Source organism: Protopterus annectens, chromosome 4.part0, assembly GCF_019279795.1.
Source record: "Protopterus annectens isolate FY-2018-M chromosome 4.part0, PAN1.0, whole genome shotgun sequence".
NCBI lineage: Eukaryota > Metazoa > Chordata > Ceratodontiformes > Protopteridae > Protopterus > Protopterus annectens.
In genome coordinates, this window is record NC_056733.1 from 1295376733 (window position 1) to 1295387011 (window position 10279).

A 10279-nucleotide genomic window follows, 5' to 3' on the forward strand; every position below is an offset into this window, starting at 1 on the left:
TTCGGGGGCCCTATTGTTATCAGAGAAGATTTTGGGTCAGGTTGGGATGCTTGGGTTATCAACAAACCCAATCTGAAGGGAGGAGGTAGACAGGGGCATTATGGGTGGGTAGGTGGGGGAGCTTGGAGCTCGGATCAGATGCTGGAGGTACGGCCGAGTGTGATCTGTGCCAGATCTGTGTACCCACAGGTTGAAGACAAATGAAGAGCAACAACTCAGATGGAATGTTATGGTGAGTACAACTTCTTTTTTTTCCAGAAGGCAGCATGAAGATCATTTTGATAAATCAAATCTTAATACTTGCTTGCTTTATGCTATTTTAAGTATCCGGCTTGATTAATTTCAAATACTGCATTGTGGACTAAGTTGATCTTTGCTTCTGTCTTCAAATTCTTGCAGAACATGGGACATGTCCCAGACTGAATTGTGGGTAGTCTTATGGATGTCATGCATCTCTTGGATCCCACAGCCCTTTGCCTGCTTCTTGAATGGTCTTGTAGCTTTGCAGTCCATAAAAAGTATCATTTGATTATTTGACTTGTGTATGTTTCTTTTAAAAGCTAACCCATTTTTGCTGTAAACTGTCCCACCTATGGACTATATTATACACACACTACATGTGTACACACACACACACACACACACACACACACACACACACACACACACACACACACACACACACACACACGTAAAAACACACATGCACATGCACCCTCCTGTATGGACATTATGCTTTTCCAGTGCATGTGTGTATATGTAGAACAAAAGAAAATCTCACTCACTCACTCACTCACTCACTCACTCACTCACTCACTCACTCACTCACTCACTCACTCACTCTCTCACTCTCTCACTCTCTCACTCTCTCACTCTCTCTCACTCTCTCACTCTCTCTCTCTCACTCTCTCACTCTCTCTCTCACTCTCTCTCTCTCTCACTCTCTCACTCACTCTCTCACTCTCTCTCACTCACTCTCTCACTCACTCTCTCACTCACTCTCTCTCACACTCACTCTCTCACTCACTCACTCTCTCTCACTCTCTCTCACTCTCTCACTCTCTCTCTCTCTCTCTCTCTCTCTCTCACTCTCTCACTCTCTCTCTCTCTCTCACTCTCTCTCTCACTCTCTCTCTCACTCACTCTCTCTCTCACTCTCTCACTCACTCTCTCACTCACTCTCTCACTCACTCTCTCACTCACTCTCTCACTCTCTCTCTCACTCACTCTCTCTCACTCACTCTCTCTCACTCACTCTCTCTCACACTCTCTCTCTCTCACACTCACTCTCTCTCACTCACTCTCTCACTCACTCTCTCACTCACTCTCTCACGGGCTTGGGCTTCTGACTGATTTTGGGTCAAGCCTATTTCTTACTCTCTCACTCACTCTCTCACTCACTCTCTCACGGGCTTCTGACTGTTTTTGGGTCAAGCCTATTTCTTATCCAGTGCCTGTGGTGCTTCCATTTGGTGTGATACCCATTGTTGATCCCTTTTCAAGTGTATAGTGCCTATCCCTTTGCAAAGTTCTATGCTTCCAGTTTAAAATGTCAACACAACACACAGAGGCAGTGATGTGAGCATCATTATTTATTTCACATTAGAGCCTTAAAATCCAGCTGTGTGAAATCCCTTTTACATTTCATATCCAAATGTTGCTTTCTGCTATAAGTTGTCAACCTTACTGTATTGTTACAGACAGCAGAGCAGTCAGCTGATCTGCTTTTTCCCAGGATTGTTTTCAAAATATTTTTCAGTGGCGGTTAAACGTTATAGAAGAAAAAACAAGTAATCTCCGTGGTATCCCCGAAGTCTCAAAACAACCCACTAAAGTGTAGTGGGTCTAAAAACAAAACAGTGTAAGAAACTTCTCTGTGTGGAAGATTTTCAGTCCATATATTTCTAGTTAATCACTGTATATTAATCAGATCAGACAATAGTAGTAGAAGTAGCAAACGTAAACTCGTCAAATCAAAAAGTAATAATAGAAAATATATAATTCTACAGTATTACTAAGTATTCAAAAGTAATCCAAGCAAGGCAAGCAGTCTGTTTCCAGTCGAAAATCCTTTATTAAGTACACAGACAAGCGATCCAAGTAAAACAAAAATAGAGTAATAATTTCCTCACAAGCTTTCTAAATATATATATACTTTTTATCAGGCATGGGAGTGGTTTACTGTGCTGTAAAACAAAGCGTTATTGGTACACACGTTAAATTCACATCCCTTCCACCATCAGTGTGACATTCGAGCTGGTCCTGCCCTACCTAGTAGCTGTCATAATAATATATAGCCCTATTGTACTTTAATGGTACATCTTATTTAACCAAATTATTAAGTCTGTGATTTTATACAAGGCAATATACTACATGGCTGGAAATATATCAACCTTAGTTCATTTTGCGATCAAAAATTATATATAAATATATACATATACATTTTGCATGTAAAAATCAGTTTCTATTTTCATAACCTATTGTTAACAAAGATCGCTTTAGTCCTTCTAGACTTCTTCAGGTCTGTGTACAAGAACCCTAAAAACCTATATAATTGTATAATTAGTTAGTATTGTTATTACCATCATTTTGAATAAAGTGGAAAAAGGTGGAAAAAGGAGAACCAGAAAAAAGTAAAAAAATATATGTATGATGATGGAAACAAAATATACACTTAAATGTCAAATGATTTAAAATGGTATTTAAAACCAATTTGTAGAAAAATAAAATACACTTAGTCATGTAAACAATGTGGCAATTTTCTAAGTTCCAGTGCACTTTTAATTGAACAGTAATAGTTTAGTCCAGGTTTTCTAAAAGAGTTCAGCTTTAATTGCCACATGAGTTCCTGTTTCTCCAGAATATTCGGGATGTCTCCTTCAAGATCACCCATGTCTATGCGATCCAGGATCTGGAACTTAAAACCTGTGTGTCTTTTATGAAGAGAAAGGTGTTTGGCTAGTGCATTATTTTTACATCCAGAGCGCATTTCTGACAGATGACATGAAATCCTTCGCTTGAGTTTATTTACAGTCTTGCCCACATAGAATGCATCACATTCATTGCACTGTGCCCTGTAAATTACTTTTTTAGTGTTACAGTCACCCCCTGCACTGGTTTTAGTGATCTTCTTTAAATAAGGGCAATATAAATTATCACATTGCTGTATAAATATACAAAATGTACAATTAGTTTCACATCTTTTAGTGCTTTTCTCACATGGTCTAGGTAAACAGGAACTCATGTGGCAATTAAAGCTGAACTCTTTTAGAAAGCCTGGACTAAACTATTACTGTTCAATTAAAAGTGCACTGGAACTTAGAAAATTGCCACATTGTTTACATGACTAAGTGTATTTTATTTTTCTACAAATCGGTTTTAAATACCATTTTAAATCATTTGACATTTAAGTGTATATTTTGTTTCCATCATCATGCATATATTTTTTTACCTTTTTCTGGTTCTCCTTTTTCCACGTTTTTCCACTTTATTCAAAATGATGGTAATAACAATACTAACTAATTATACAATTATATAGGTTTTTAGGGTTCTTGTACACAGACCTGAAGAAGTCTAGAAGGACAAAAGCGATCTTTGTTAACAATAAGTTATGAAAATAGAAACTTATTTTTACATGCAAAATGTATATGTATATATTTATATATAATTTGTGATCGCGAAATGAACTAAGGTTGATATATTTCCAGCCATGTAGTATATTGCCTTGTATAAAATCACATACTTAGTAATTTGGTTAAATAAGATGTACCATTAAAGTACATTAGGGCTATATATTATTATGACAGCTCCTAGGTAGGGCAGGACCAGCTCGAATGTCACACTGATGGGGGAAGGGATGTGAATTTAACATGTGTACCAATAACACTGTTTTACAGCACAGTAAACCACTCCCATGCCTGATAAAAAGTATATATATATTTAGAAAGCTTGTGAGGAAATTATTACTCTATTTTTGTTTTACTTGGAACGCTTGTCTGTGTACTTAATAAAGGATTTTCGACTGGAAACAGACTGCCTGCCTTGCTTGGATTACTTTTGAATACTTAGTAATTCTGTAGAATTATATATTTTCTATTATTACTTTTTGACTTGATGAGTTTACGTTCGCTACTTCTACTACTGTTGTCTGATCTGATTAATATACAGTGATTAACTAGAAATATATGGACTGAAAATCTTCCACACAGAGAAGTTTCTTACACTGTTTTGTAAAAGTTATAGAAGCATGGCAGCATTTTTTTCAGGAGAGCAGAGTTTCCCAAAAGAATGCAGACAAGCTGCATCTGATCAACCTTTAAACAAGAGCCTTTAATATATATTCTTTGCTTCCTCCCATTACTTAGTGTTTTATCAGAGGTGTGCTGCTATATGTTTTGTAGTGGAAAACATATTTGATGTAAATCTGTCTTCTTGTTTCATTTCAGTGAAATCAGTGAGATGACAAGTATTAAGAAGGAAGATGTGATCTCAACACTACAGTATCTTAACTTAATTAACTATTACAAGGTAATTTCTGGAAAATTACAACTGATGTTTTGGAACCACTACTGTACTGAAAAGGCCTACATGAAATTACATTAAATTGTTTTGTTTCTTGAAGAGACAGAGCCTTTCTCTTGATAGTGCTTTTTTAATTCATTGGTCAGCACTGGAGCCTGATACAAAGAAGTACCCTTTTTGTAGAAATGTTTGGAATGATTGACTTTGCTTTCCTGAAGATATAGTAGGCTCACAGTGAGTGAATTTAGGAGTGCATAGAACAAGCATATGGCCATCTTAACAAGGTGTGGAGAGTAAGCATTTAAATCAGCAAGGCTTGCAGGTAAGCTTTTCTAGTAGACTGGGTGGGTTATGCTGTCCTTATCTGCCATCAGAATCCATATATCTCTGTAACACACTCTTGGAGGAGGAGTCTTTCTTACAAGGTCTTGGGACGAGGAAGAAGCTTTTAAAGAAGCAAATGCTTCAGCTTATCCAGTAAATATTGGGCAGACTAGATGGATCATGTAGTTCTTATCTGCCATCAGATTGCAGCTTCCATGCAGCCTTTTCATGGAGGAGCAGCTTTTACGCACAGTAGATCTTATGTCTGGAAGTGGGCAAGCATTTGACAAAAAGTGACCAAAAAGTGTGGCCCAGTGTAAATTAACTGCTTATCCAAGGGAAGCAAGTGAAAGCATGCAACTTTATGAAGGAGTGTACCCCAGAAAAGCTTTAGCAGACAAACAAAAATGTAGGATGAAGTAGTAATGGAGAATCATAGATACTTACCACCAGAGACATTTGTGTGTGAAACATGTATGCAGATCTGAGCATAAAATAGTGTTTACCAGCAGAAGGGGCAGCAAAGGTCAAAATGAAGCACTTCATCAGAGGTGCTGTAAAGGAGCTTAGGGAATGACAGCTCCCCAAACTGATAGTCAGCCGGGACAAAATGTTGCTTTCAAGGAAGCAGATATGTGTAAAACACCTTTGTAGAAAAGACCTCTGTGGCATACACACAACTGAACCTGCAACAGTTTCCTTATCTACTTGTAAAAGCTGTGTCCTTGATAACTTTACCCTTTGATAAGTACCCATCATTATTAAGTAAATGTGGTGAAATATTTATACATCTAGTACATAGCTGCTAAAACAATTAGGCTCATAGGTATGTACTAAGAAGCTAGTCATCAGACCATTTTCAGCCTAGCTTAGCTGTAACACCCAACATCAAGAGTTACTACCTGCTTCAAGGAGGGGCACACACAATAGGCCCAAAAGAAAACTCCTTTCTTCCACATCATACCTACATTTGCTGTCTACCTGAGGCTAAATTCTTTTACATCTGCTTTGGGTATGAAACTACATTTGCAGACAGTTCCAAGCCAAAATCCCAAGCCTTCCGGACTTTGCATACTTGGAAGTCATACTTATGCCCTCCCATTATTTCCTTGCAAATTGCTTTTCCATTTCTCTTCCCAATCTTTTCTAACCTTCCCTGATTGATACTTATAGTTATCATGCCATGTTTTATATGATTTACTAATTATCCCTTTTAAGTAGCAGCTTGTGTTCTAGATTCAATTAAAAATGCTACCAGAGTAGGTCTTTCACCTAGGACTCCCATATCCCTTTCTCTTTGCCTATACTATCACTCCGTGTTAGAGAGGGCAGTCTCCAGCCTGCAGTCCAGACATTATCTTGGCCTCATCCCACTCTATTACCTTTCCCTCTCTAGTTATTTGCTCCCAATACCTTGGATGTTCTTCGTGTTTCACTGTTGCAGTTATCACCGGTGGGTTATCCCTGCTGTGGTAGCCCTCGGCCGGCCCGAATACCAGAGTTAGTGTTTTTCTGCGTCGGCTGCTGTTGCTTGCTGACTGACGTCAGGTCGTCAGTGCTATAAAGCAAGGCAGCCAAAGCCATTACAACAGCCTTTCTTGCCGTGGAGCCCGTAGCAGAAGCAGTTCTCAAGTGTGCCGGTCAGTTGCTACCAGAGTTCGGATTACATGGAAACGTCTAAAGCTATGTTCCCTATTGGTGATCCTTTTTTCTTGCACTAACCAATGTCCAAAAAAGTTAACAGCTGTCTCACCTGTGGAAAGCAGATCCCACACCAAGACTTCCATTCATACTGTGTCACTTGTTTAGGCCCAGACCATGACATCCCCCGGTGCCAGTTTTGTGCCCTCTTTAACGCGAGAACCATTTGTCGTAGAGCTCTTATTGTAGACTGGTATTTTCGTCTTCCATCTTCGCATTCCGAAATGGTGTCTGTCAGCCAGCAATCCATAGACGCTCCAAAAAAACGTAAAGATAGAGACAGACCGCACAGGGCTAAGCCTTCCGATGATGCTACCGGTAAGCAGGTCATCAGATGTTCTTCGTGTTTCACTGTTGCAGTCATCACATTTGGGTAATCTGCTGGCAGGCTGCCCCCAGTCGGCCTGAATAACAAAGTCTTGGGTCCTGCATCGGTTGCTGTCTCCTCTTCCATGACGTCAGGGGTAAAAAAACATTCATCCAACACCATTTTAATCAGTCTTTCTTGCCACGCGGTGCCCGAAGCAGAAGCATTTTGCAAGTGCCAGTCGGCAGACTCCTGAAATTTTCATTTTCGAGTTTCAGAACCGAAGTCTTCAAACTAAAGGTAAGTACCCCTTTGGGGAAACTTTTTCTTGCTCCTTACCGATGTCAGTAAAAGTTAATAATTGCATTACTTGTGGGAAGCAAATACCTCATAAAGATTTTCATTTGTACTGTATTCCTTGCCTAGGCCCTGATCACAACGTGCCTTGCTGTCGGTTTTGTGCTAAATTTAACCAACGCACTGTTAAGCGTCAGTATATTTTTGCTTCTAAATATTTTGGTTCAAGATTTAACTACCCTGAAATGTCGTCGGTTAGCAATCCGACTACCGGAGTTCACAAAAAACGCAAGAAAAAAGACAGCGACAGACCGTCTAGGTTCAAAACCGAAGACGAAGCTTCTCCTAAGCCAGTCCCCGGTTCGCTGGTACTCAGTGAGGTGCTTTCACAGCCCCTGATACCCACTACTTTTGAGTAGCAGGCCTCTACCGAGATCCATTTGGAGTCCCGTATGCCGCGATATTCACAAAGTATTGAACCCATGGATGTCTCTCCCTTGGATGGGTACGGAGCCGCTGAGCAGACACCAGCTTCTGAGGGTGTTTTCAGGCCTCAAAATTTTTATATTAAACCGACGCCATCAACAAAAACAAGGTAAAAAATTACTTCTATGTCTAAAAAAACGACGCATGAGCCACGTGCTCAGGCCCCTGTGCCTAGAAAACAAATGATCAAAATGGCTGCGGATTTAATTACCTTGATCAGGGGTTCCCACCCCTCCCCCCTGCTAAGAGACCTAAGCAGGCAAGGTACTGATTATGAATCTTCCGATCAGGTTTCCATTTCTTCTGATTCGTCTTCTGATCAGGAATTTTCTATTCCACCTTATGAGGATTCTGATGCAGAGGAATCCATCCCATCTGCATCTCCTCCTGAGGATTACTCTTTTGGAGAGACTTTGCATACCTTAAGGGAACATTTTTACTGGGAGAGTCAGGACTTCTCTGAATCAAAAAAGAGGCTTAGGGATTTCCTTTTTCTTCCTCAGCATAGGCCTTTGGCAATACCTCCTGTATTAGACATTGCTGACGATGTGTTCTCGGAATCCAGCATAGCTCCTGATTCCCTGCCTCTGGCTCCTAGTAAGCCAGACAGATATTACAGGGTTCCTGGCTCCCACAGGTTTCTTTTCAAAAATCCTGCTGCTGATCCTGAGACTGTTTCTCAGGGTCCCAAGGGTGTTAAGGCTTCTACAGCCAAAAATCCTATCCCTTCTGATAGAGATTCCAGGGTGCTGGATAGATGGGGTAAGAAGGTTTATATGTCTGCAACCTTGGCAATCGGGGCTTTAAACTTCCAGTTTTATATGCTTAAATATCAACAGCATGTTATGGGCTTACTGAAACAGAAAATTATGTTGATTTCTGATTGTGTGTAAAATAGATTTACAGAATTTATTGCATTCAGCAGAACAGGTTGGAAAGCATGCTTTGCAATGTGGTTTTGATTCCTTGAAGGCCTCTTGCAGTGTCACCGTAACTGGATCTGTGATGAGAAGGCATGCCTGGCTCAAGGAGCAAAATCTGCCTGATCATGTTAAAGCCAAATTGTTGGATGCCCCTTTACAGCATGATAGTCTGTTTGGTAATAAGGCAGAAGAGGTTTTAAAGAAAATGGAAGACAAAGCTAAATCTATGCAAACTGTAAAAAATTTCTTGCAAGTGCAGCCACCCAGGTTCAGTAAGCACTGGCCTACTAATTGGTCCTTTCCTGTATCCAACAGAGCCACTCAGGGCAAACCCAGGTGCTCCAAAGGCTCCAGATATCAGTCACAGGGATCTTACAGGTCAAAGCAATGGGGTGCCGCTACCTCCAAATCTGGAGGAAACAAAAGCACAACTCTACAATAAGCAGTCTCAATGACTTCCCTCTACCATCACCAAGCACTTATCTTTTGGCAGCCCCCTAGGGGGAAAATTAGCACTTCATGCTCAAAAGTGGCAGTTAATTACCCAGGACAAGGGATATTAAACATAGTATTCCAGGAGTACAGATTTCATTTCCATACTTTGCCAATTCCAAACGGTTGGCCAGGTCTGCTACAAAATCAGTGGGCAGAGGCTCGGAAACAAGTTACGTCCCTCATGGATATGCGGCACCCCATTCAACCAGTACCAGAAAAGGAAAAAGGACAAGGTTTTTATCAAGACTGTTCCTGGTACCCAGAAAAGACCATGCCTGGCGTCCAATACTGGACTTATCGATTTTGAGCACATTCTTGGACATTCCAAAATTCAAAATGCTGACTTTACAACAGCTACTGCCTATGCTGGGCAAGAACACTTGGTTAGTGACTCTAGACTTAAAAGAGGCATACCTGCATATCTCAATAAGGGAATCGTGCAGAAGATACCTCGGCTTCAAGGCAGGTTTTATGCATTACCAATTCCCTGCACTGTCCTTTGGCTTATCTACTGCGCCCAAGGTCTTTACAAAGTGCCTAGCACCAGTAATTGCATTTTGCAGACAAAGAAGCATACAAATCTATCCTTACTTGGACCACTGTCTCATTCAAGCAGAAAACAAGGACATTCTTTTTCAACATGCGGTATTTGTAAAAAGGCTTCTAACATGCCTACGGCACACAATAAAAGAAAAGAAATCACAACTGGTACCCTCTCAAAAAATTACATTCCTGGGTGCAAGCTTGAATACAACTGCCCAGATGGCTTACCTTACGCCAGACAAACAAAGGCAACTGACTATTTACTTCAAACAGATGGCAACAAAAACCCAGTTATTTGCAAGACAAATTCTGCAGACTTTGGGATTCATGGCATCCTGCATTCTACTAATTCCATCTGCAAGACTGCATATGAGGAAACTTCAATGGTATCTAAAAAGTTTATAGAGTCAGCGTTGTCACAGTCTGGAAACAATTATTTGTATGATTTGTATGCTTCTTTGTCTGCAAAATGCAATTACTGGTGCTAGGCACTTTGTAAAGACCTTGGGCGCAGTAGATAAGCCAAAGGGCAGTGCAGGGAATTGGTAATGCATAAAACCTGCCCTCAATACCCTCCATGCTATCTCCCGATGCCATCTTTTTTCTCTCTTATTCTACTACTGCCCTGCTAAACTATATTATATGATCTCTAGCTCACTGTAACACCCCTCTATTTATTAAT

General features: G+C 40.3%; 1 protein-coding gene across 3 annotated transcripts in view; it reads left to right on the forward strand.

Moving 5' to 3' along the window:
• Positions 1-10279, forward strand: part of KAT5 (lysine acetyltransferase 5) — a 485129-nt gene that overhangs the window by 363336 nt on the left and 111514 nt on the right. For 2 of the 3 annotated variants that reach the window (XM_044069174.1, XM_044069175.1), the window contains exon 13: positions 4446-4527. The exons of the other annotated variant lie outside the window; for it this stretch is intronic. In XM_044069174.1, the coding sequence (XP_043925109.1) occupies positions 4446-4527 (82 nt within the window). The remainder of the gene's footprint in view (positions 1-4445; positions 4528-10279) is intronic. 3 annotated transcript variants of the gene reach the window in all.